Source organism: Pholis gunnellus (genome assembly GCF_910591455.1).
Source record: "Pholis gunnellus genome assembly, chromosome: 4".
NCBI lineage: Eukaryota > Metazoa > Chordata > Actinopteri > Perciformes > Pholidae > Pholis > Pholis gunnellus.
In genome coordinates, this window is record NC_136530.1 from 13,520,585 (window position 1) to 13,548,537 (window position 27,953).

General features: G+C 40.0%; 1 protein-coding gene across 1 annotated transcript; it reads right to left on the reverse strand.

Moving 5' to 3' along the window:
- Positions 1-62: 62 nt before the first annotated feature.
- LOC306694541 (low-density lipoprotein receptor-related protein 8-like) lies at positions 63-27,282 on the reverse strand. The gene is made up of 13 exons (XM_079157442.1): positions 27,201-27,282; positions 26,537-26,680; positions 23,478-23,858; positions 15,716-15,835; positions 15,422-15,547; positions 13,964-14,135; positions 7,984-8,199; positions 7,171-7,289; positions 6,863-7,002; positions 5,701-5,842; positions 5,346-5,474; positions 4,766-4,899; positions 63-1,729 (listed from the first exon to the last, which is right to left on the reverse strand). Exons 1-13 carry the CDS (start codon positions 27,259-27,261, stop codon positions 1,694-1,696), a joined length of 1,920 nt encoding a protein of 639 aa, XP_079013568.1. The 5' UTR covers positions 27,262-27,282; the 3' UTR covers positions 63-1,693.
- Between the last annotated feature and the right edge of the window lie 671 nt (positions 27,283-27,953).

A 27,953-nucleotide genomic window follows, 5' to 3' on the forward strand; every position in this document is an offset into this window, starting at 1 on the left:
CAGTCAAGGTGACACACAGATTGTATAGTCTCACAGAAGACTCAACATTGATTTATGGAGAAATATGTAGGGAAAAAAAACAAAAAATACTTTATTTCAATAATTTACAGCATTTAACAGTTGTATCCATGGTGCAAATAAAAGTACTACATTTTATGTAATAATGACCGAAAATAAATAAAACTCTGTTAGAAATAAATACCAACCACACAATTCAGCAGTTTGAGCACAGAATTATCTCTCACTTATTGCAGATGGATTTATATCGGTCCAACAGACTTTCTTTGAGACTAAAATAACACAAAAACACTGAATTCAAACAAGGCAGGTTGATCAACCAAAACACCAACACCAGCTCTGTGCACCAGAGCAAAACCAAACTTCAAGGAGACATTTCACAAAACAAAAACACATTCGTGCTCATTGCAGCACCAGATTATTTCTACCAACATTCAAAGCGTTGTCACATTTCCCTCTTGCCTGATGGAGCAGGAAAAACAGCAGTAGTTCAGTGTTCAGTAAAAAGAGAGTGCAACGATGATTTTATCCAAAGGGTGCTACAATGACACAATTCCAGATGTGCTTATTGCAGATGTGTGGTCCCCGTTGAGAATCAAACCTACAGTATTCTTCTATTGATTCAACTTTAAAAGAGGTAATGAATAGGCGCATTGATGCCGCATCACTCATCACTGCGAGCTTATGACTATGCATTACACTTTACAGCTAGTTGTGTGTACACTGCTATATCTACAGTAGGCAAAGGGCAGGATAACTGATGAAAGAAAGACAAATAGAGTATCTGCACATGGGAAGTAAAGCTCTCAAAACGTACCTGGTCTGAACAAAGGCAATGTTTCAACCCTCTCTGGATGAAAATGTCGGTCTGTCCGTCCACCACTTAATACAGGGATTTGGACGAGAACATCGATAGATAGTGGCATCGATCTTCTCCTCTAACTCTTGGGAAGAAAGGGCACAAGTGTATTTCACCAAATTAACTATCCGATTAGACTTTTCATTGAACAAGGCAGACATCCTCTTAGTGACAAACCAAGAAGTGTGAAACTTCTGAGGTCAAGGACAAACTAGTGGAGCGCCGGTTTTTAACTCACATTATTCATGTTATTTCTGTTTGAAAGTAAAAAAGTAAAAAATCCTTAATATTGCAAAAGTATATTTTGATTGCATTAAGATGACATAAATGTTGAGCGGGAAAGTGCTACTTAAAATTAAAATAAAAAATCTGCAGTGCCACTGTTTCAATTGTCGTCAACTAACCAAATAATAATTTGGGCTGTAGAATCTCAGGAAATACTGAAAAATGCAGTCTCCGATTGTTTGAACCCCAATATATTTAGTTAACCGTCTTCGAGGAAAAAGAAAAGCAGGGTTCGTAAAATAAGGCGAAATTGTCATCCGTGCTGATATTCAAAACACAAAACAATCTTGTTTGTTCAAAAGAATAAAAACAAAAATCATCATCAACAACAACGGGGAATTCTGGAGGGCTGAAAGTACAACTTCTTCAAAACAGAAGTTACCGTTCGAAAGCCTTTTCTCCATCTGAACTCTGGTTTTTACCAACGCGTCACTTCTTTCGTGATTTCAACCTGCAGCCCTGAGGTCACTGCGTGGGTAGAGACAGCACCGGGTGAACCCGTGTCAGCTGGCCATCTGTGTCGCACGTTCTTCATTCGCTGTCCAGGTCCAGCTTTAGCAGAGTTTCCTGGCAAGAGAGAAACATGCGGCTTAGTCGACACTCTGCACCACAATAAGCCTTTAACCTGATGGGAGTGTTTATCTGGGAAGCTGCAGATATATTTAAATCACACACAGCTCATAAACAGTAACATTTTTAGAATAAACTTCAATTCACAATTAATATAGTATCACTACCAACAGTCAACAACAACAGATACAAAATATGAATAATTGTATAAAAATGAAGGCTGTGTTTATTTATCGATGCATCTACCGATTATTGTCTTGATCACTCAAATAATCATTTGGTCTAAAGGATGTCAACAAAAACCAAAATTGCTCATCTCAATATTAAAAAGTCTTGTTAAGTCCGACCAACGGTTAAAAACTCAAAGATTTTCAATTTACTATCAAAGAAGACTAAAACAAATTGGAACTATTCACATTTAAGAGGTTGGAACTTGTACATTTTTGCCATTTTTCGTATAAGAAATGTGGTCAAAGTCTACACCTGTACTGACTTATACTCAGCCGGTCGTATTGGCCTGGCTGTATCGGTCGTATACAAGCTACCCTTGAAGAGACAAAGGCAGGAAATGTGGTGAGGGAGGAGCGGAAGAGAGAAACAGTCGGGGTCACTGGCTGCAGTTATATATTCTCACTGGCTCTACTTAAGGGACTTCATTCCCAAATCAAAGCCATCTCTAGAGCATGGTTCAGAAGGGCTATGTTGGCCTTTTGGGCCGCGACTTTGGTCTGAAATTTCTCAACAACTATTTGTTGGATTGTTTTGAACATTTTGAAGACATTCATGGTCCCCAGAGGACGAATCTTTGGTGATCCACTGACAGGTTGATGTTTTTGCTTTTCACTGAAATATCTTGACAACTCATGGATGGAATGCCATGATTTCTTTCAGACATTGGTTGTGTCTATTGGGTGAATCCTAATGACTTTTGTGATCGTCTGACCCTTTTCCCTTATTCTGTTAAAGAAATCTCAAAGTCTACTTGATTGAATGGCCCACACTTTTCATTAATGGTTGCCGAATGATAAACCCTGTGGTCTTAGATTATCCTCTGACTTTTCTTCTAGCAACACAGGCTGTACTTTTATGTCTCAGTTGCAATTGTTCTCTGTAATCCCTCATCATGCTTTACACATTTTGAGAATGAATATCTTACTCTTACCATGGTCACAATGAAGTAGCCCCCCCTGACCCAAACAGTTGGGAAAAGCGTGACTTCCTGAGGAGGAAACTCCTTTGGATCCTGTGACTTCAGGAGCAGCTGCTTTTCTTCAGGCAGAGGCAATGGCTGCACCAACATCGGATCTTAGATCACAGAAGGATGAATACATCCGACTTTCTTCCTCCAGACTATGATGACTGCACTGGTTTTACCAAGATGGGATTCTACAGACTGTTCTCTCAAAAATATTGTTCGATAACTGCCTATAACAAACGTAATTTGATACAATAAACATAATTTGTGTCAAATTTCATAGCTATAAACTATAGATTACTTTCATGACAACAATATTTAGAGTTAATCGGTTTCTTGTCAAAGTATTAAGGCTGGATTTTAGTTGCCAATTATTTATTAATTTCAGTCGTATCCTCCCCCTGATTCAACATGTGGTTGAGGTAAGGGAATCTTTATTATCTCTTATTATTATAGTAATACAAACATACTGGTCCTACTTTGTGACTCTGACACTGTACACTTTGGGAAATTAGATTTCATTGCACAGTCTAAGGATACCCTCTAACCTGTTTGTTTTCCAAGGTACATGACCCAAACCAACACATAGCAGAGAAGGTTGGATCAGATCCTAGCCTCTGGGGGTGGTCATCAGCTGGATATAAGCAGGCGAGGATTCTCCGTACTTGAGAGTCATTTTGAATTGACTGAGGACTCTCCGGTCGCGCTAGCCGGCCGTATGACATGTGTTGCTTGTTTGTAATAAACTTCATTATAATATCAAGAACAGTGTCCGCGGAGCTTCCTTCGATCACCACTTCAACATCACTGCCGCATGAAATATACTACACAGACTTTGTCTGGGTTGCACCCAAAAGCTCCTCTTCTCTAATCTTTTTAAGGGTTTTCATAACAACAGACATAAAAAAGGCACAGGCCTAGTCATTGAGTGATTTTGGTGCTTTAATCTTTGGCAAAGGAACCATATGAAGCAACTTCATGAAGATGAAGGAAAATATGTCAGATGACGGCTCTGCACAGTACACGGTATATTTCTCTACAGCTCTGTATCTCACTATAACCGCCCACTTTTTACTTTTGAACCAAACCTCGTCCACATTCACACCGTCACATTACCGAAGCTAAAAACGCTATAAACTTCTGTTTCACTTTTACACTCAAAAACACACCTGCCTCATCAGAGCCCGTGTGGGTGCGTTGTGATTAGACTGGATTGTCAGTGCAGCCAAACAACTGTCCTCAGAGTTGTATTCAAAGGTGGCGAAAAACACAGAGCGCATAGATGCTTGACATCATCTTTTGTAAAAACGGGTGAGGAGCACAGACGTAAACACAAATACAGAAAACTCTTATGTGAAATTACCAGAACTGCTCCAACTTTGAGAGAAAACTTTGTTCATGTGAGGAAACCGTCTCTCAAAATAAGAAGCTGATTCAGCCTTTAAAAGCAAAGCCAGTCAAGAGACTCCATGTACTCTTTTAAAAGTCTTCTTCTCTCATCGTTAAATGGGTGTTCGTCTCGTGATAGTTTGCCACATCATAAACACAGCCTCCAAAAGTGGAAAATAAACACCTCTTTGAAACAGATATATATATATATATATATATATATATATATATATATATATATATATATATATATATATATATATATATATATATATATATATATATATATATATATATATATATATATCTCAAGTGTACACATGTGCAGCTGAATGAATGGTATCTCCTCTCTGAAGACGAATGAAGGTGCGTGTGTTTGCTTTTTTTAAATGAGTGGGTGTGTTTGTACAAACTTCTCCAACGTTGACGAGACGTGTGTTTGGACCTACGTGCAGCCCCTGGATGATGAGCGGGTCCTGGGACTCTTTGAGGGAGATGCTCTGCTCAGTGAGAGACCTGGATGACCTGAACTCCTCTCTCCACCACCACAGAGCCATTCCCACCAGCAGCACACTGAGAAACACTGGGACGGACGGACACACACACACACACACACACACACACACACACACACACACACACACACACACACAAATTGAATCCCTCTCTGGAGCCTCTGCAGACTTGACAGAGGATATCTAAGGACGTCTGCATATCGCCTCCCTCAAAAACAAAAAGGTGGCTGTTATGATTGAATGGAGAGAATGTTATCTTACACATATATATAAATAATAATTATCATTATAATACACTATTTGTTTCTCTACATACTGAAAGACAAATCACACGATAAACTAGGTCAGTAATTCAACATGTAGCTTGAAACCAAGGAAGTACAAACAGAAAGAGCATAAAAGACTGTTTGTCAAAGGACAGACCTGTAATGTAAAAAATTCATATAGCAAACTGTTGTATGTGGCAACCCTTGTGTCACATTGCTTTTCCCTTTTACAGGGACAAGTTTCTTACCGATAAGAGAGAGGATTCCAGCAAATGTAGCGTCAGAAGGCGTGCAGCTGAACTCTAGACTCTCAGTCAGCAGGTCCACAACACACCCGTGCTCACACACCGTCCCGGGATGTCCGCATTCAGATGGCCCTAAGAACCAGGCGAAGGTATACTCAGTTGAGAGGAATCAATGACTGCAAGATAGCATTACTGGGACTCTAAGGTCAACGGCCAGCAGCACAAACAGAGTGTCCATCTTTCTCAATACACTTGAATCAATCCCTGAGCTTCTTACAGAAACTAAACTAAAACACCCCTGAGCTAAAGCCCCATAAAGTGTGAGACAGGAATGTTTAATTTCTTTCACTAATCATACCTTTTGGTTGGAGAGCAGGCTGAATGACGACCACACCACCCGGTGAGGTGACGTTTGACAGCAGTACTTGGAGGTTGCCGCCGTTGTGTTTGCTGGCTCGGCAGATGGAGCGCGTCACTTCTTCACTCCAATATACAAAACCCTGAAGCAGAGTGGACCGAGCGAGCAGAACTGTTATTTCATGGCAAAAATTGGATCAGTTACTTTTATTATCAGTTGAAGGTTGAGCTAAAGTTGCTCTATGGTCAACAGTTTGTGTTCAGTGTTTCTCAACAACATGTAATGTGTCTAAGCTTGAGGTCCAACAAACGTCTTGAATCCATTTCCTTCCTTGAAACCAAGGGATGCCAAATGCAGGTTTCATTTACTATCACACTGGGTGATTTTACGTGTAGCCTGGCTGGCAGCAGTTAAGAAAGTTCCAGCCATTTGTCCGCCCAAAATCTTTGCATCATAATGCCACTAGTGGTCAAGAACTCTAAAGAGGAAGCCACGTTTACATCATCTTTTTTCTGTGTGTTTATGCCTTATGTGTCTGTTGTTAGCATAAGCACATTTTCTCTCTGTATGTTGTCATTAAGTACTGTTCAAGGATTAAGAGCAACTTAATAACTGAGAATTATGCCTGATTTCTTGGTGCCATGAACAAAGAGGCTCGTTTCTAAGAGTTAATTAAATGACATGACAAAGACAGGATTGCTGTATGAGAAGGCTTATGGGACTCATATTATGGCGAAAGCGCACACATTTTCTTCTTGCATTTGTCTTTTTTTATTAACACTCGCACAATTTTTTCGGGCTCTGTCTTCATCACTTGACATCCACGTGTGTAGCAAATCAGTTTTTAATAAAAAAGAAAAGTGTGAGAAGAACATTTGCGAGTGCTTGTCTGATATGATAATTCCATGAGGTTTAGCTTCTGACCTGCAGCACCTTCAAGCATTTCCAGATTAGATGTAAAGGAACCGAGTAGAGCCCGCTCCTCCCTCCTGCATACTGTAATGGTTATAGGATTCCCATCACACTGTATATGCTTCGTGACTTTTACGCTACATTATTAAACATTCCTTTCAAGCTAATGGGAGGCTGAAGCCTGGATGCATTGGGGTGACACCGGTCTCCATTTCATCATAGGGCTGTTAAGTGTTGTTGTTTTTTTTACCTCAAACACAGTCAGTCCGAAGGGCCGGTCCAGATAACCGTTAGACTCTACCACTGTTTTGCGATGACGGCCCTCTAGATTTACTCTGGAGATGCTTCTCATTCCCTGGTCAACCCAGTACAGCAGCTGTCGAGGCATATCTAGGAAAAAACAAAATCGCACCGTCAGCGGCAACATTGAGCAACACTGTACTGTGATGGCAATCAGCCGTCTGACTTCTACATACACAAATACACATACGGTTCGCCTTTCCAAAAAAGGGGAAGTTGATGGTTTTAGTTGATTATCTGTGAAATGTGAGAACATACCCAGACAGATTGCGACAGGCTGGCGTAATGAGGAAATGACCAGAGCCTTCCTGTCCCTACCGTCCAAGCTAGCTCTCTCAATCTTTGGGGAGCTGCCACACTGAGCCCAGAAGAGTAGCCTGAGAAAACAGACGCAGTGGAGGAAAAATGCTTGTTTTGCTGCAACATTCTTGCTTCATAATGTTTTTGAAGGTTCTTCTGCAAATTCATATTTCTTGCTTTTGTGCTTTTATGTGTATTTTCCATTTTGTGAAACACATTGTATGGCACCTTTTCTATGAAACGTGCTGTATAAAAGTTGTCTTATTGTTATCATTATCCAAGGATAGCAGAGGCTCCATGTTTTAAAACCCAGGTAGGGAAATTATGTTCAAGTTTTTCAGACTAAGCTTTTTTTCTCCCAAGTTGCCAAACAAGTTGCTCTTTAACAAAGAAAAAACAAGCAGATAAAATGAATACGCTAAAACTCAAACTAACCTGAACCCATGTGGTTGGACCTGAATGTATTTGAGTTGAGAACAAGAAGTATAGCTTTCATTACTGTGCAGCTGCCATCTGTTGTATGCATTGCCATGTATCATATTGCCCTTCCCTGGGTAAATACACGTTTAAAAGAAGTCTTGTGTTGAACCACCTCTTACTGCACGCAATGTAATTAAAAACCCGTTTAAAAGCGGTATAGCAAATATAATCCGAAGACCGTAACCAAACAATATGTCATAACAGCTCAAGTGTTGATCTGCTGATTTCAGTACACTGAACCTCCTTGATGATGCTATTGCTCAAAATGAACAGTAAACACCTGGGTCCTACCCTTGGAGAGGATCCACAGCCACCGCAGAAGGTTTGTCCAATCCTGTGATGAGCAGACGCTGAGCCGACCCGTCCAGCAGGCCAACGTTAACAGAACCGCTCTCCATACTGGTCCAGTAGAGGAGCTGGTGGATCCAGTCCACAGCCAGGCCCGACGCTGAACCTTGAAATTTCAGCACCAGCACCGAATCCTCCGTCTTTCCATCCACAGAGACTCTGAAAAACATCCAGGGGTGAAAGAAACATGTATATAAAAAACAAAACACGGTTTCCAATCCATCCAAATACTGAGTAAGACGATACATGACTGCAACCTTCAAAAGGGTTAATTCATTTTTTCCCCATTATGATCAACTCTGAAAACTTTAGAGCAAAATGCAACTCACTACTACAAACCTTGGTGTTTGTTTTTATTCAGCTTTTGATCCAGACTGAAATATCTTTTTCTATTGTCAATTTATTTAAGTTACTGGATGGATTGAGACATTGTATACAGATATGCATGTCCCCCAGAGGATGAAGCCTAATGACTTGGGTGATCCCTTGACTTTCCATCTATTACCACCATCAGGTCAAAATGTACACGTTTGCTTTCGTTAATGACCAAATAGTAGGAAAGTAGTAGGAAATGCCAGAATGCTAACATGCTAGGCTAAGATGGTGATTATGGTAAACAACATTAAACCTGCTAAACATCAGCATGTTAGCATAGTCATTGTGAGCACATTAGCATGCTGATGTGAGCATTTGGCTCAAGGCAAGGATCCAAAGCATCTATTCAATACTGATAAAACATCAATCAGGAGGTTTAATTTGATTTATGAGCATAATGTTCAGCACAAGGGGTAAAATGCAAAGATTTTCTTTATAAGTGTGCACTAGTCCTAAAGGACACGGGGGCTTATAATACATAAATAAAAACTACAAATGACAAGATGTTTTTAAAATCAATAAAAATACAATAATTTATTTCCTAATCATTTAAATTGTGTTTTTAAGCAAATAACCTCCATAGATGATTGTATCAGTAAAAGGATAACGTTTAGAACTGTTGGTGGTTTACACTGACGACACTGAAGTTATTTTGTCGGGGTGGTGGTGAAAAAAGTTTCTCTGGAGCCTCGCTGTCTATTATTTTTATTTTATTTAAAAAGGGACCATGTACAGTTAAAACATAAATGTCACCATTCGATGCACTGTACCAGATTGTAGGTTTTTTTTTTGTAATTTTTTATTTTTAGACAGTAGCTCAGGTTACAGAGTATACATTCACACCAGCATATATGGCGTCCACAATTTTTCTAATTTGGGTAACTGTACAATTTGGGAGAGTGTACACAAATAAAAACATCAGTCATGGTCGGGGGGCTTGAGAGAGAATGAGATAGAGGTCAAAGAGGCTTGCTCAGCTAAAGCAACGTTACAAGGTCATACATACTTTATTCCACAAAATCAGTTCGTAAGGGTTTTATGTATCTCACCCACTTGTCCCAGAGTTGAATAAACACATTACTCTGAAGGCGAAGGGAATAGGTGATTCTTTCCATTACATAGATGTCGTTTACGACATCTATCCACTCCTGGATGGTGGGGGGCTCAGGAAGCAACCAGCGCCTCGTGAGCGCTTTTTTACAAGCTGTTATTAAAATGCCAAACAGGTATTCATCTGGACGCCCTGCTTGGAAATCAAATCTTCCCAAGAATAATGTAGAAAATTGTAGGGGTATGTCAGTGTCAATTATGCTTCTTAATGTTTTATGAAACTCTGTCCAGAAAGGTTTTATCACTGGACACTCCCAAAATACATGCCAGTGATTTGCTTCCCGAGCCCCACACCGTCTCCAACATGTAGCATCCCCTGCAGCAAAGCGGGCCTTCTGCTTCGGTGTGATAAAGAAACGGATAACACACTTCCACGCAAATTCCCGCCACACATGAGAATTGGTGCATTTCCATTGAAATGCACACACTTCTAACCAGTCCTCATTTGATATTGAGAGGTTACCCTCTCTTTCCCATTTTTCCTTAACATATCCTGCAGTGTGGGATTTTTTTGTCATAAGGCCTTTGTAGGATCTAGAGATAATTCCCTTTTTTGAATCATTTTGGTAGGGACCAAGAAATAATCTCAGTATTGGGTCATCAAGGTCTGTTGTATTTCTAATGTTATGTTCAAAATGGTTGCGTATCTGGAGGTATCTGTAAAAATCTGATTTTTCAAGAGAATATTTTTTCCTCAGGTGTTCAAAGTCCTTTAGTTGTCCCTTTTCTGTAAGGGAGTAGAATGTTGTTATACCTTTTGAGATCCAGGACTTAAATCTATGATCCATTTCATTTGGTTTGAACCCCGGATCATAGGCACACCATTGAAGTATTTGTAGTTTATGATCTAGTTTATATTCTCCTCTAATCGCTTTCCAGATTTTTAGATGGAATTTAATCCATGGGTTTTGTAAATTGTCTATAAGTTTTCCCAAGTTTTTGTGGGCCAATACTGCTTGAATTGGGGGATCATTCATAATAGAGAGTTCAACATCTTTCCACCTGGCACAATACATTGGGTTACACATGTTGATTAAGGGTTTGACCTGGACAGCATAGAAGTAATCCCTGAAATTGGGTAGAGACATTCCTCCTTCCTCTTTTGGGAGTTGTAGAGTTTTAAATTTAATCCTTGGTTTTTTTCCTTGCCAGATAAATCTTGAAATAATTTTATCCAATTCAGAGAATTGTTTTGGGGGAATTTCTACAGGAAGTGCTTGAAATAAGAACAGACATCGTGGAAGAATATTCATCTTTACAGACTCAATTCTATGGCTTAGTCCGAGGAAAGAAATCGAGTTCCATCGATGTATATCATCTTTAATTTTTGTTAAGAGGGGGGTGTAATTTATCTCTGCCAATGTTGAGATGTTTTTCGGTAGGTGTATTCCTAGGTATTTCAGAGAGTTCTGGTCCCAGTTAAAGGGAAATTTATCTTCAATGTTTTTAGGAGGTGTACAGTTAAAAGTCAAGATTTGTGTTTTTTGGAGATTTAGTTTATATCCTGCATATCTACCAAATGTTTTTAGAAGGTTCATTAATTCAGAAAAGGAGTTAGGGGGGGTACTTAGGTAAATCAAGACATCGTCAGCATACAGGGCCACCTTGTGGTCTGATCCGTTTATACAAATGCCTTTGATGCTTTCTGTCTGTCTTATCCATTGCGCCAGAGGCTCTATATAAAGAGCAAAAAGCAGTGGAGAGATTGGACATCCCTGTCTTGTTCCGCGCTCTAGTGTAATGGTCTCTGAGAGATACCCATTTATTTTTATCCAGGCCGATGGTTTAGTATATAGTGTACGAATGCCTTTAATAAAATTGTTGTGCATGCCAAATCTTTCAAGGACTTTATATAAGAAAGGCCAGCTCACTGAATCGAAGGCCTTCTCAGCATCCAGACTGACTAGGTAGGCTTCAAGATTATTCTGTTGGATGTGGTTCAGTATGTGCAGCGATCGCCTGATGTTATCGTGAGTTTGTCTTTGTGAAATAAAGCCAGTCTGGTCATTATGTATAAGTTGTGGAAGGATATTTTCCAGTCTTTTCGCAAGGATGGCTGTGTGTAATTTGTAGTCAACATTCAGCACTGAGATTGGTCTGTAAGATCCACATTCCACTTTATCTTTTCCTTCCTTGTGGATAACAGAGATCACTGCCTCGTTCCACGATGGAGGCATTTTGGCATCGTTTAAAGTTACATTGCAGGCCCTAAGAAGGCTTGGTAGTAGCTCAAAACGGAATGTCTTGTACCACTCTGAAGGGAGGCCATCTGGACCGGGTGACTTATTTGCTTTAAGCCTGGAGATGGCGCTGTTCAGTTCTGTCTCAGTTACCGCTGCTGTTAATATCTGATTTTGTTCTTCTGATAAAACAGGGAGGTTGAGGGAATTGAGGAATTCGCTAATTTGTTGTTCGCCCTCTAGTTGTGGTTGTGTATATAGAGATTTGTAGTACTTTTTAAAGGCATTTTGTAATTCATCTTGCTTATAATGTATAGTTTTAGAAACTGGATCCCTTATTTTGTATATTGTGTTATCCGCTTGTTGTTTTTGCAGCTTTCTCGCCAGAAGTTTTGTTGATTTTGAGCCTGACTCATAATATTTCTGTTTTGTAAATATCATTTTTTTTTCAATTTCCTGTGAGTATAATAGATTTATTTCGTTCCTGACTTTCTTCATTTTTGTCAACAAATTTGTCTTTTGTTCTCTTTTATGCTGTATCTCGAGATCTTTTAATTCTTTATTAAGGTTTAGTAGTCGTAATTGTTTTTGTTTCTTTTCATGGGCACAGAAAGATATGATTCTCCCCCTGATGACTGCTTTTAAGGCGTCCCATACTATAGCTGAATCGACCTCCCCGTTATCATTTTCTTCCAGAAATATTTTTATTTCCTTTCTCATTTGGGTCTTAAATTGTGGGTTGTTTAAGATACTTGTGTTAAACCTCCACAGTGTTTTTCCTACCTTATCGCTAATATGCACCGTGCAGGACAGAGGTGCATGATCAGATAAGTCAATACTTCCAATATCACAGCTGTGCATTCTGTGGCGATCTCTCTTTAGCACAAAGAAATAGTCTATCCTTGAGTATGTATCATGGGGGCATGAGTAGAAAGTATAGTCGCGGCCTGATGGGTAGAAGTCTCTCCATAGATCTAATATGCCCAGTTCTGCCATTAGGACATTCATTTTTCTATGCAACGATGTCATGGTGACATTTTTTGATGAGTCTAGTTTTGGATTAAGACGGATATTCCAATCTCCACCACATATGACGATTCCTGGGGCTCCTATCATTAAATCAAATGTCTTTCTGTAAAAACCAAAGTCACCAGATTGTAGTTTAAGCTAATTTGCATCTGCAGTCCCTTTTTTGCTTAAAGCTCCTACAAAGAAAATCGGAATCCGCAAAAACCGAAATCTACAGGTCAGACTTTATCTAATAATCAGTTTTTTTGTGGCAACATACACATACAATGACTCTTCCCATCTTGATGTGCACAACCTGAATTTCCCACCGAGCACTTTTATTAGATGAATCTGTTGGTTGAAATTTTAAAAGGACTTTCAGTTAAACTGAAATGTATTCATCCCCAGAAGGGAATTTTGTCTGCGGAATCAAATGATTCATGTGCGTAACAACACAGAGAAACTATGTTAAAGGGTGATTATTAATCACCTTTTCAATTCTTATCAGTGAACAATTACATCAAAAGAAAACTGAAGCACAAAGAACCAGGACTTTGCATCCCTTTATCTGTAGGAGCTCAGATTATAAGAAAGCTTAACGTCGGTTAAATAAAACAGAGGCAATAATAATAATAACAGGGGGAGGAGTGAAATTGTTGATCTTGATTCATCTATGTACCTTGTTCTTTGTTCGGTTATCACATTAACATTTTATTTATGGGCCATCTGAAGTGGGCCAGCCATTTGTTCAGGAAGTGGCCTGGAGGTCTACCGGAAATGCTTTCAGTCAGACAGCATTTTTCATAACTGTCAAAATAATGGAATTTACTGTCCTCGCTCACAAATTCAATATCTTCAGTACTTTCACTTTTCAGTTGAAGCTGTGGCTCTTTAATAATCAACAAGTCACAATATATAATATAAAGTCACGGCTGCAATCTTGCTGTGTGTCTTGATCCCTCTCTGTTATTCTAATTACTATTTATCGCTGGAGGTGCACTGTAGTATAATGTGCATATTTATTATGTTCTGTATATGATGAGATATGTTGTCTTGTTCTCTGATTGCCTTTTTACCATCTGGCCAGGGACAACATACTCTACAGACAATAAGCCAAGTCCTTGTTCAAAACAATTTGCATCAAGGATGTGTGCTTTTAACAGGAGTTGCAACTGTCACGTACCTCAAGCATTGCTTTGGCTAAGGTAATATAAAGCGGTGTTTTGGTGGCTTGAGCTCCACTCGGTTACCTGTAGACGGAGCCTTGTCCTTGCCAAGCCCAGTACAGTGTTCGGTTGGAGGCCAAAGCCGCCACTGGCCCTGGTCCTGGTAAATGTGGAGCTGGTTCCCTGTACTCAAAGCCAGTGATGCTTATCCATCGTATTCCTTTAGAAGAGGTGAAAACCAGCTGAGCCCCATCCCCTGGAAGGACACAGAAAAAACATGTGTCATGCCTAAAGAAGTGCCAGTCTTCATGTCTTCATTCAGTGCTTGTTGTCACATGTAACGCTTGTTGTGACTGTATTGGACATGTTTGGATGCTTATTGGAGACTTATTTTAGCCCCTGCCCCACATGCCCTCAAGAGGCTGTGTCTCTTGCCACTCAGCCACTGTAAATAAGATCTTGTTCTTCATGACTCGCATGGTAAAATAAAATGAATCTGAAAGACTAAATTCCCTTTTTTTTAAACGAGTATCAAACTAACATCTTCGACGAGTGGCAATGAGGCGTGCGGCTTTAAAAGAAGTGGAACAAGTAGCTAAACTATATGAAGGAAGCACACTGAACACTGAGGTTATCAGTGGGAGTGAGGACACTTTGAAGTTCATGGTTTGACGTCATATCGCCTTCATATCAAAAGAATAGTCCTCTCCTGAGGACTATGATGCTTGTTGAATTAATAATGTTGGCTAATATGTGTGTCCAGCCACACTACCTCACACTGTAAATGAGTCAAAGTGTATTCAGTTGAAACAGGTCCTGACTAAATGTAAACCAGAACAAGCCTGCTATATGTCACAGATCAAATACAATTTCATGTGCAAACATTCTAGGCAGTCCTTATAAAAACATCACGACTGCATGGTTTAATGGTTGTGCTCCCAGCAGTGGGAAACCAACCCTTCACACCATGTGCTCTGTTCATCGTGTGTTGAGGGACACGAGGAGCACAATGCAAATATTCTATGTTGTTATTAAACTAGATGGAGACGTCACAACTGATCTCAGACAAGAAGCATAAGATTATTCCAGTTTGAGAGAGACTCTTTCCCAGCTCAAGCTTGCTGTTGTGCACAAACTGTATTTTCATATATCATCCCATGATATCATCAAATATGATTCAGGGATTTTCTCAAAAAATTAGTCTGGGATAGGCAAATTGTTAAAAATAGTCATGTAGTCTGCACAGTCTTATCTGTTGGTCCTGTGATAAAATGGTGACCTGTGCAGGCAGCACTCTGCCTCCTGGTCAGTGTAACTCTGGAAAAGATGCCTGTTTCTTGTCCATCTTTTAAAATCATAGACACTTCAGCACCACCTCAACAGTAATCTGAGCCTCCTCCCATCATTTTTCAATACGATTCTGACTTGTATTTTCCTCCTCCATTCATTCCATCTTACTAACCCAGGCTCTCTGTGGTAAGAGAAACAACTTTTATGTCGTCAGTGGCAGGATACCAGATGCTCTGACAATTTGTTTCTCACCTTTGGCCCTGCACTCTCTGGTTGTCGGGTTCATCTGGTAGTCCTTGTTGCAGTCACAGGAGAGGCTGCCGTTCGTGTGAACACAGAGCTGATCGCACACATCGATCTCCAGGCACGCGTCGACCTCTAGACGAAAGAACGGACATTTGAAAAGGAGTTTCAAGGATGCAGCATAGGAATGTGTTCAAAACAGTGTACAGTGTAAAACGGTGTAAAATGGTAAAGGTCAGGACACATCTGTATATCTGGTGATGTCAAACTGGCACCAAGCTGCTCCATCAGGCTGCCACTCACCCTCACACTGGCTGTCCCCGACCAGCCTCATGTTGTCGGGGCAGCCGCAGTGGAAACCCAGCGGCTGGTCCACACACCGATGAGAGCAGCCGCCATTGTTGACCTGACACTCGTTCTGATCTGCAAAAAAAAATACAAACATTACATCACCATCAGTGGATTCATACAAGGACAGCATGAGAAATGTGAAGATCTGTTTTGTTCGTGCTCACGTACAGAACGTTGTTTTGAGTCACATGCATGGCATCCCGAAAGACAAATTGTGCTCAGGTGGGTTAAAAACAATTTAATGTTATATGAAACAAACATAAGATAAAAAAAAAAAAGGAAAGCAACGGAGACATCTACATGTTGATAATGCAGCAAAGACATTTGTTCCTTGATGTCCAACACAATGAACAAAAACGAGTTTAAAACGTTCTTTCGCCTACTAGTTACTCAATCATACTGTATATCGCTAATCTGCTCAAGGAGAGGGAGAGACCACTGGCAACGACCCCCAAAATCATCAGTCATCAGTTTTTTCTTTGTTTCTTTTAAGCTGTTCAGTGAGAAATGTGTCCGTTTGGTCATTGTGTTCAATCTTCTTTCCTCTGATGCATGTTTTTTTGTGGAATCTTAATTTTTTGTATTGCACTTTTGGTTGTTGGGAATGTGTCGAGTTGAAATTCTTGTTGTTTCTCCTTCCTTTGTGTTTAATGTGAGATAATCAATGTCATCTGAGAGCCACCTTTTCTGTCTCTCAAGGGACATATTCCTAGAGAGACGTTCAATTCAACGAAGGACATCCCCTTTCTGGAAAGGAAACTGATGAAATCTTAGTCTGTTAGAATCCGTTTCAAGCACTTGGTCAAAACTGACTGAAATAATAATTGGATACATTTCAAGGTTGTCGATTTGGGATACAAACACAAATCGCTGACAAGAAAGAAATCTATTCTGGATGGACTTTTGTGGGAGGATGAGTAATAATAATAATAATAATTAAAGCTGCGAGCAGCATTGGTCGGGCCCTCGCACGTTCACGCACGTCGAGGGTACCGGCAGGACTCTGGTTGACGCGGCCGTGCATTTCCGTGACCATCATACACTGCGTGCACGAGTTAGATTATATTTCCTGCGTCGACCAGCAGCGTAGCAAGATCGTGTTGCCAGGTCTCAAGCCTCAAATGTGTTGAGGGTACATCCAATACAATCATAAATGAAAGCCTGTTAAGATCATCAAGAAAATGAATGTGCGTGAATGCGCTTCAGTGTTAGTAACATAACAGACTGTCAGTTTACTGGGATGGGGTTCAACTCCCTGCAGTGTCCTGCTGATTGGATTTGGACTTACATGAAAGTTAAGAAAACAGTGTCATTTGCTTTCACTTGAACACTTTAATTTACCACTGTTTTCATTTTAAGCTCTTCTGTAACTTTAGATTGTAGTGTGAAGCATTCATTGTAATATTTAACCTAATTCTCATGTAGAAGCTCTGGACAGATCATTTATGCTAATGTCGACTGACATGGTTTGAAAACCCACTGTTATCTAACTTTTGCTCCCCAAACATCTTAGTTTGCACATATTTAGATCAGAGAAGTCTTTTTCTCATGGTGTGCCCACAAACCCTTTTAATAAGTTCAGTGTTTGGGCAGCTGTAATTATAGAATCCTGCTTACGTCCGTGCTTATCAGTAGGTGGCGCTATGACTAGGAGTTAATATTGGCATGCAGAAGTCCTAAAGTCATGACAGTCAACAACCATGTCAAGTTTGGGACAGTTTTGACAAAGTACAGTTGAGTTACAACAGCTTGATGGATGATGGTGAACCATGTGAAATGGCTGCCACACCAAATCCACGTCGTTTGATGAAACCTAAAGCTTTTAGTAACTTTTAATCACTAAGGTCTTGAGATTGTTCTGACCAAATTCTAAGTTGATCTGATTAATTCCCGAGGAGGAGTTTGTTAAAGTAGAGCACCTGGAAATTGCACAAACGACACTAGAAATTCATACAAAATTCAAAATGGCTGACTTCTGGTTGGGTTTAGAGCTTAGAGCCCAAAGACCTTTTTTTAAGTCTACATGTGATACACCTGCTTCCCAATTTGTATACATCTAGGTGAGACGTACTGCGAGGGCTGCATCGTCGAAATATTGTAGGGGGCGCTATCGAGCCGACTTGCCACTCTGAAACATTAAAGTTACATCAGATAACTACATTCAGGGTTTTAAATGTGTGTGACAAGTTTCGTTATGTTTTGAGCATTTTTGGCCCCTCAAAAACACCTTCATTTTTCATGGCGAAGAATGCGTCGCCACGGCAACAGCTTTTCATGAAACAACAAGCTTTGAGTAGCTTTTCATCACAAAGGTCTTTAGATTGTACTGACCAATTTTGAAGTTGATTCGATTATTTCCCTAGGAGGAGTTCGTTGAAGTGCAGCGCCTGGAAATGACAAAAACGACACTAGAAATTCATAACAAATGCAAAATGTCTGACTTCCGGTTGGGTTTAGAGCATGGTCCCAAGAGACTTTTATTTAAGTCCACATGTGATACATGTGCCCACCAAATATTGTAAATCTATGTGAAACGTAGTGCGAGGGCTGCTTCGTCGAAGTTTTGTAGGGGGCGCTATTGAGCTGATTTGCCCCTCTGAAGCAATAAAATCATATTATATAACTACATTTTGGGCTTGTAATCTGCGTGCTGAGTTTGCTTATGTTTCAAGCTCTTTTAGCCTCTCAAAATGACCTTCGTTTTTCACGGCGAAGACTGCGTCGCCACGGCAACGGCGTTTGACGAAACGTCAAAAGCTTCATGAACTGGCATTATGAACTTCTTACATTTGTGTGGAAGTAGTTTGATGTTGATCTGATTTACCTACTAAGAGAAACAAGACAAAGTATAAAGACTTTAACTTACTGTTACCAGTAGGTGGCGCTATGACTATGATTAAAAATTGGCCTGCAGATGTCTTCAGGCCTGGAGTCTAATCAAACATGTAAAATCTGGTAAAGATCTGATGATGTGGAGTCAAGTTACATCAGTTTATTCGTTCATGGCGAAGGATCGCAATTCGCCGAGCCGCCACGTCGCCGCCATCCGATAACTTCTTACAATCTTCACAATGAAGCATTATCAAGGTCTTAAGGCTTTCCTGGCAACATTTGAGAGGGATCTGATTAATCTGTGAGGAGCAGGATGTCAAAGTAGAAAACTTACAACTTCCAGTTGCCACTAGGTGGCGCTCTTACTATGATTCTAAATTGTGATAGAGATATGTTCTGAGTCAGGATGACATGACATATGAGAGATTTGGAGCAGATTAGACAATGTACGGCCGAGTTACAACAACTTCCTTTTTCGTGGCGAATGGTGTTTTTTTGACACCACACCACGGATACATAGTTCGATAACTTTTTGATCTATGAGTAACATTTCACTGCCAAGGTCTCAAGAGCAGACTGAAAAAATCTGAAGTCGATCGGGTTAAATCTCTAGGAGGAGTTCGTTAAAGTATGATGTCTTGAAACGGTCCAAAAACGTCATACACTTCAAAATGGCCGACTTCCTGTTTGGTTTAGTGGAAAATTCCAAGAGGATTTTTTGTACGCCCCATCACGTTCCACATACCTACCAAATTTCATACAGCTAGGTGAAACCCAATGTTGGGGCTACTCAATAGGGGGCGCTAGCGAGCCAATATTTCATAACGCAGCTGGACACCCCAATCAGACTGCAATTTTCGCAAATTCTGGCTTGCATGCCAAATCTCGAAAACTTTCCAGTATCCCAAGCACCTCCTTTTTGCTACGAAACATGAAAAATAATCGGAAGAATATTAAACATTACGAATACAATAGGTCCTCCGCTCCGACTACGTCGGTGCTCGGGCCCTAATTACGAATACAATAGGTCCTCCGCTCCGACTACGTCGGTGCTCGGGCCCTAATAATAATAATAATAATATAGATCCTAACATACTTCTCTGTTCTTAGCGACTGCACACTGTAGAAGATGTTGTGAAAGAAATCTGCAGTTTCATCACTGGGTCTATAATTGCTGGCCAGTAATTTTCACATTCACATTCACGATAAGTCTATTAATAAATACAAAGCAACCATCTGGGTCTACATCCGCAGTTTTATTTTGGTAAGGTACATTTTGAATTATTATAGCAACATGACGCAGAATATATGTGGTCTATCGATTTAGTTCTGAGTCAGAGGACTTTGGCGTTGACATTTTTAAACCATTCAAATGTTAGTTTTACAAGGTTGTTGTGCAGTCCTCTGGGATGGACCTCCTCTTTGCACAATTAACGTAGCGAGTTTCTCTTTTGGCAAACTTTTGACTCACTATGGTGTGATGGAGGATTTGTAAATTCATCCAGCCGTTTTGAGAAATGTCACTTCTCTCTTAAGTGTCCAGTTTCGGGCCAGAGTGCAGAAAGGAACCAAAAATACAACGTACCACAGTGTTGTAGCAAAGACCACCTAAACCAAGACCAAGTCATGACCAAGACCACAGTGTGTCGAGACCAAAAAAAGACCAGACCCGTGCAAGTCCCACACTGCATGACACACTTCAGATAAACTATGGAACATGCAAACTATAGTCACGACACGTTTCCCTTAAAAACACCCACAGAAACAAAATAAGGACTGCTCTTCATTCCCCTCTTTTAGTGCCATATGCTAGTATAAATATATATATATATATATATATATATATATATATATATATATATATATATACACACACACACACACTACTAGTATACCATGAGAAATGATAAAATAATCACTGACCTACAGCTCAGCAGAGTTTAGATTACAACAAAAACACCCACATCAGATGTTGACTTGCATTTGAGAAAAAACTATTACGCGTAAATAAATAATGCTGTTTGCATAATAGAAAAGTCTTTTCATATTTATTAAATGTGGAAATATTATTCTGATACACTCGATACAAAAAGCTTCCAAACATTTGGTTTTTAACCACAAGCAGATTCACAGCATCTGCCGTTTGTTTGTTCAATGATTTACGAGTGGAACATTTTACCACAAGTACAAAGTACAAAGTACGCTCTGTGAACAAGAATGAGCAATAAATTAGGCTAACCGCAACCAGGGTCCAAAAAAAGGGGACATTAAGCAATAATTTGAACCGCCTCTCAGCACTACATTATTGTAGTACAGATTGTCATACAGTTACTTATTACAGTGACAATCAAACTTGTTCACATAAGGGCTTCAACTAGTGATGATTACTCTGATGATTATAGGTTCACTTTATGGATTCTACTGAATGTCAAAAAAATAACTAAAATATCTTGTTTTGGACGACCAACAGTTCAAACCTGAAAATAGTTTAGTTTGTAATGATGTAAAACAGCAAATCATCAACGAAGATTTCATTATCACAATCATTTTTGTGTTGATCGTCTAATGGACTAATCATTTCTGCTGTAGTACACATGTGCTCCCGATCACAAAAACGCAAATGTATTCCCTCTGTGGTGTTTTTCAACCAACGGCTCAGGCATCGATCACACAAAAGGTTTACTTTGACTTAGCAATTCTGAACTCAATCACTTATGAAACTAATATCACTTGACCTGTCGAGACTTTTGTCTGTTATTATTGAAAACTGTGTTTTCTCCACCCAACTCCCAACCAAAGAGAAGTTCAGAAATATGTACGCTTCTCGTTGTTGTGGCACGTCCTAAAGAAACAGATTAGTTAATGGCCTCGTTATAGACGTTAACAGCCTGAGGATCTGTGTTGCAATATGCCGGAAGCCCTTCAAGGTGCAGTATGGAGCGGTGCCACATTGCCCTCTGCTGGCCGATTAGTAAAATCAAGCACCACATGTGGGCGCTCGACTACAGTACGCGTTTGTTAAACATCTCTTTCCAAGCATGCAAAAGAAGCGATCTGAAACCTCCTCCCCTCCACCACGTTCTACTTCTGTTGCTTTCTGGGGAACGACCGAGGGCAACAGCATGAATAACTTTGAGGAGAGACCGTCAGAAATTGTGCTCCGTTATCTTCATTTGAACGATTATGAACGTGTTGGAAGCACACCGCTGCCTTTAGTTGGCTCGGAGGCTGACGTTGGGTGATGAAGACCTGGCATGGACCACACGTCCGTGTTCTAGTTCATCCGAAAGCTGTTGGATTGTGTTGAGATCAGGAGCAGAAAAGTTCCTCCATACCAAACTGGGAAAACCATTTATTTATGGCTTTGTGCACGGCGGCATTGTGACGATGGAACAGGAAAGGGCCTTCACCAATTTGTTTGTGAGGTATCCATCAGGAATGTTGAGACACACCACACCCTAAGAACCTCTCTCTATTCTTCTATTCAAATAATTGATGCACAAATTGTTTAATTGACTTGTGGAAATTGTAGATTAAACAAAGACGTGCAACAGGGGGAAACTGTAGTTTCGCTGCATACTGCAGGTGAACTCTGATGCTATCTAATGCCTCTCTGCCTTTAGGAGCGAGTGTGGGGCAATGACCCCTGTGTAACACTTTGCAGGACGTCCTATCTCACGGTGTTATTTGTGTTTCGTACAAGATGTTTATTCTCTTTCCATTGTCTATGAGGATTTATGATATATTGTTTATTATCTAGCAAAGAATGCATTTTTTCAGATATCAATATATTCGCTACATATAATCCCTGATTGCTCAGAGATGGTTCAACTATAAAAATGCTTTAATGTGTGACTTTTTATCATTTATCAAAATGTAATCATACGTGATTGTAATATTGAAATAGGTGAACTTTAAGATAAACACACTCTGACATGATCTAAAGACAGCCAGGAGAGGAGAAAGGTTGTAAATTCAGAAATCAACTATTGTGTTAGTTAGTGAACATCCTGTTCAGTGAGGGCTAGACAGACACCTTACCCAAAAGGGGGGGGGCTAGCAGGAAAAGTTTTAAACTTAAAAAGTAGGCCTGTCAGAAGTGATAAGACTATGAGAACTGTCTTTGAATGGCATTGCTGCTACAAGCTAAGGTTAAGATGGTGTTATTCATTAATGTTGTGATTTAGTAACTGGATTGGCTCTGATTGATTTTGAAGCTCTGCTTATGTATCATATGTGATGTTGCAGTGTTGGTTAATAATATTTAGACATTAGCTGAGGTGTATTAGGAAACAATAGGGATTAAATTGGAGTCTAAATTAAGGGTGTTAGGGCCAGGGCTCTGAAGCTGCCCTTAATAACCAAGCGAGGTTCCCAACCACACGGGGTTCCTCCTCCAGCGGTGGCCCTCTGGAGCGGGTCCACCCTGGAGTACATCCAGTCCTCCCACACCTATTACACACACACACACCTAAATCCGTTGATATCCGGCAGTCCGACGTTTTTAGCCTGAAATAAGAGATACGACGGTGGCTAGTGGTATTAAGTTATCCTGGTTTTCGCCTCCCTAAGCAGGCTAAGACGGTCTTGCGTGTAGATTCTGGGAGGTGCGTTCGTTACCTAGGTCAGAGGTTATTGAACAAGCCGTCTCCCTGCGCTTCGAGAGCAACGGGAGGGGGTATCGGTTACGCAGCTAGGCCGTACACCTTGTCAGTATGCAGTACCATTAACATTTACCTTATTGGGACTAATAGCCCAAACCATGTAGAAACAGCATCAGACCCAAAAAGTAAAAAAAAAAAATTTTTGTATCATGTACTATGATCCTGATTTTCTTTTGTTTTGCGAATTCAAGGATGAGAAGTGAAGCCGTCTCACTCACCACAGTTGTCCTCATCGCTGCCATCAGAGCAGTCTGGTGAGAGGTCACACCTCCAGCTCTGGCGGATGCACTGCCCATCTCCACAATGAAACTCGGACGGCATGCACGCGTGAGACGTCTGCGGGCGCGGTCGGGACAAACCACACAACCGTCGAGCCTCGTCCCGTCCGTCTCTGCAGTCGGTTCGCCCATCGCACAGCTGGTTTCTGGGCAGACAGATGTCAGACGGCCCGCAGAAGAAGGAGTCCGGGGCGGTGCAGTTCTGGCAGGAAGCCTCGTCACTCAAGTCGCCACAGTCGTCCACGCCATTACAACGCAAATGTGGAGCTATACACTGTCTGCTGCGGCAGGCAAATTCATCTTTCTTACACAGAAAGTGACCTGTGAAGAGAGAGAGGGTCACAAGTTATGTCAATAATAAAGTCTGTACAGCCCGTAAAAGTGTTTTTACAGTATCGAGTCAGTGAAATGTTCACTTAGACCACTAACATTACCAGAAACATCAGGGCTTCCCACATCCTGTATCTAATTTCTGTTGAGTGTTTCAGTTTGTAATACATCTCTAATAGCAGTCTCGGAGCAACTCAAGAGAGCAACCAAATTAAATGTGCGACGTCAGAGAGAACTACGTTGAGGAAAAGATAAAATAAGAATATGAAAATAAGTTTGGTGGGGGCGAATGCATGAGGGCAGGCTAATGAGTCACAATGTTGTTTTCATCAGAACCAGCTGTCTAATGGGTCCATCACATTAGTTCATAAGCAATGCCCCGAAAGATCACAACCATCCAGATCTTCAGCTTGGTTTAATTGAACCCTAGGCCTATATTTAGCCCTGTGCTCTAAAATGTCCTACCCTTACGCAAAGGGCCTTATCTCGCTAACTACAAGGTCTATTTGAATAATTTAAATGGCAAAATAACACAAATAAATGTGAGCTTTGTTAATGTGTACATATCATTGTATATGTTACTGGTAAATGCTGAAATGAATGTTACACACAGCTCAAATTAGAGAATTTTCAGGTTCTTTTTTTTTTTTTGTGCCCAAAAAGCACTTTTATTGATTTTAAATGATGCACAGGCAGGCCTAAACTCTCCCAAATCGCATCCCAACATGTCAGCAGTCATTTAAAAAAAATATTGGCTTTGATAGAGTGAAGTATGCCTGAGAAATCAATGCCGGTGTACAGGTCAGCTTTGGTCAGCCAACGTCAATTCTGATTTTGGAAGGCGCATATATCGCTGTCTTATTGTACTTTTAAATACTATATATTTCACTTCTTTTATCACTAATAGTGTTCAATCTATCTAATACAGAAGTTTGGCATCATTTTGAGAGCCTGGGCCATATGAAAACTTGTAAAATATGGCTAATTTTCGTCAGAATTTCAGTTTTACGTGATGTGTTTGAACCTAACACAGCTAACACTAACACAATGGTTTAAAGTAGAATAATTTGGAGGCGATAGTTCGATGCAGTTTGTTGTGCTCGTGCTCCTGGATATGAAGTGTGTGTGTGAAAGTGCCTTAGATCGCGGCTGGGATCGATAACGGAGAACATTGCTCGCCTTCTCCTGGCAAGAAATAGGTGAAATTGTGGTAGTACTTGTAGTACCTTGAAGTACTTTGTGTATATATATATATATATATATATATATATATATATATATATGTTTTTGAGTGATTAAAATAGGTTACATGGTCCATTTGATCAGAATCTCTTCGTCATGTACGTTTTTTAAATATTTTAAAATATCATTTCATTCGTTCACAAAAGTGATTTGTACTACATGTGTACACTCTTCTCCCCCCCTCTAATAATTTGGGGCACTCGGGTTCAAGGGGTTGAGCAATGTTAATAAAAATGCTCTTTCAGGGTATATGAAGTTTTATATCACAATATTGATATATATATACATACAGTATATTTTACAATAGTACATTTTCAAGTATCAACTGAAAAAGCAGTCAGAAATGTGTTTTATGACTAATTCAGCAAATCACATTGGAGCAGTGATTTTATTAAAAAAAAATCAATATTGTCATGATGCAGTTCTGCAGACTGTTTACAACATTACCAAAATGTCCTTATACACCCATAATGACTACCTCTGTATTCTAATCTGAATGAACTTGCATTGCTCTGTGATCGACAACAGATTATTTCCTCTTGCAATTATCCATTTGCTCTTTTCTCACAGCATCCCAGTAAAACCACAATCTGCTGCAGTGGTAGTGGGAGAAAGTAAATCCTGTTCCCTTCCTACATTTTCCTGGCTGCCATTCAAACCAGCGACTTTCAGGTCTCACGTCTCAAGCAACACTGCCAATATTCATACCTGCTGGCATTCCTCACATCAACAGTGTTTATGTTTATTCACTTTCTCCTGCAGGCTTGTTCTTTGCTAACGTTACGCAGCTTGTGGTTCATGCTCAACACCAAATCCCTTCGGAATTCAATTTCAAAGTCTCTAATTACTTCATCAGGATTATAAGACAGAAATCTGCAACGGTATTTTTGCCCACACAGCGCAGGAAAACAAGACGAGAGTCGGTTATAATCAGCTCACACTGCATTACCCCATACTGTATGATGAATAAGACGTGTGTAGGTAAAAGGGCTACACAGTAGCTAGAGATGGTGATTGTGTGAACCTGTTAAGACTTTGACACCATTTGTGTTGGTGAAGCCAATGATAGAGCAGATAATCATGTGTGGACATGGCACTGTCAGTGTGTGTGTGTGTTTTAGGAAAAGTGTATAAATTCAAGGTAAAGTGAATCCTTATGACGGTGCAAAGTAATACTTTACTTTATAATACTTCTGTTACCTATTGCCATTTGTTTTGGCTCCACACATCAGGATGATGTCTGTCTTTTTACCTTTGAATTGCCTTGTTGTTAAAATGTGCAATAAAAATTAACCTGCCTTTCTTTGTCTCAAATTACTACATAACTATCAAGAAGTGCCATTTTTGGGGAGTTTGGTTCATGCTACACACATACTGCTAATGTATGTGTGCGGTTGTGGATTGGAACATGTCAACAATGTTCTCACCACAGCGATGTTCGTCTGAGCCGTCCTCACAGTCTGCATGTCCGTCACACACACTCGGTGTCGGGATGCACGAGCCATCGCTGCACCTGAACTCCAGCTGCTGCTGGCAGGCGAAAGATGAACGAACTGCAGCACCTGAGACTCCTACAAACAGACGATTTACTGTTTAAATGTCTGTAATTATTCATATTTAATTTAGATATGCAAGTATTATATATATATATATATATATATATATATATATATATATATAATGTATAGCATACCCATATACACCTGAAAATGCAGATATGTAACAATGCACTGCGAAGGAGTCAGTTAACATCCGCAACATAGATTCACAATAACCGCCTTCTTTTTTAATCTTTCTAGTTTTATTCGCAGATTTCGCACATATATTTCACATAAATAAAAAAGAGAGGGTTCAGACAGGCTTCCCGTAACGTTGTATATGTATACAACAACACTGAAACTGGGAGAACATTACAAGTGTTTTCTTTTCCAAGTCGACTATGTTTGCATGGTAAACGGACCTCATTCAAACTGACAGGTCTGCTCGACTGTGAACTCCCACTTTGTACGCCCCCCCATTTAAAATACTAATAACACTTAATGCAAGCAGCTCTTTAATGCCGCACAAGCACAAGTAACTTCAGCATCTTACCCCAAATATGAGACCAGCTCAAAGGCGTGAGCAGAAGCAATAAAAGTCCAAGGTGGCCCATGCTCGATGTCCTCCACAGTTGTATCGCTCGCTCGCACGCGGCGCGGAATTATGACGCAAGAGTTGTCTGTAGGTTGAATGAGAAGTTGTTACGGTAACGGTCGAGGAAGTTTAAAAATATATTAATATCGCCTCTGACGTTCATTTGTCGTTTATTTTATTAATTTATGTTATTTGTTTCGTTGACGTCGAATATTTTGCCGTCGTAGTTCACCTTTTTAAAATAACTATAGTGTTTTAATTACCGTTACGCGATAAGAATTACGTTTAATTTCCTAAAGTAGTTTTTTGGTACCAAATATTATAGCGTATAATACACAACATCTATATAACGTATTGTTAAGTAACTGTAGTCACTTATCAGTGTATATAAATGTCTGCACCCATCACAGCTGCTTCCAATCGCGTCAGCTGATCAGACTAAGGTCACTACTCCCAAACTCAAAAGTCTGAACATGCTCTCACCTGTTGAGAAGATACATTCAAATAATCTGGGCAGGTGTGTTGATGCCTAGTCTTACCGTGCAGCTGTACTAAAGTCTGTAGTTTGAAGATTATAGTGTCTCAAACGTTACTTTTAGGCATTTGGGACAAACAAAAACACCCATTGTATATTAGCGGGTCTTTAAAAGTAGAATTGTAAACCCAAAGTGTACTGACTCCAACCTCACTGATAAATACTTACACTCAGAA

Coding starts and splice junctions, on each gene's coding strand:
- LOC306694541 (XM_079157442.1), bottom strand. CDS start 27,261: ATGGGCCACCTTGGACTTTTATTGCTTCTGCTCACGCCTTTGAGCTGG. Junction 23,859..26,536: donor CTCAGACGAACATCGCTGTG/GTGAGAACATTG, acceptor CTCTCTTCACAG/GTCACTTTCTGTGTAAGAAA. Junction 7,290..7,983: donor GCTGTGGATCCTCTCCAAGG/GTAGGACCCAGG, acceptor CTGTTTTCTCAG/GCTACTCTTCTGGGCTCAGT.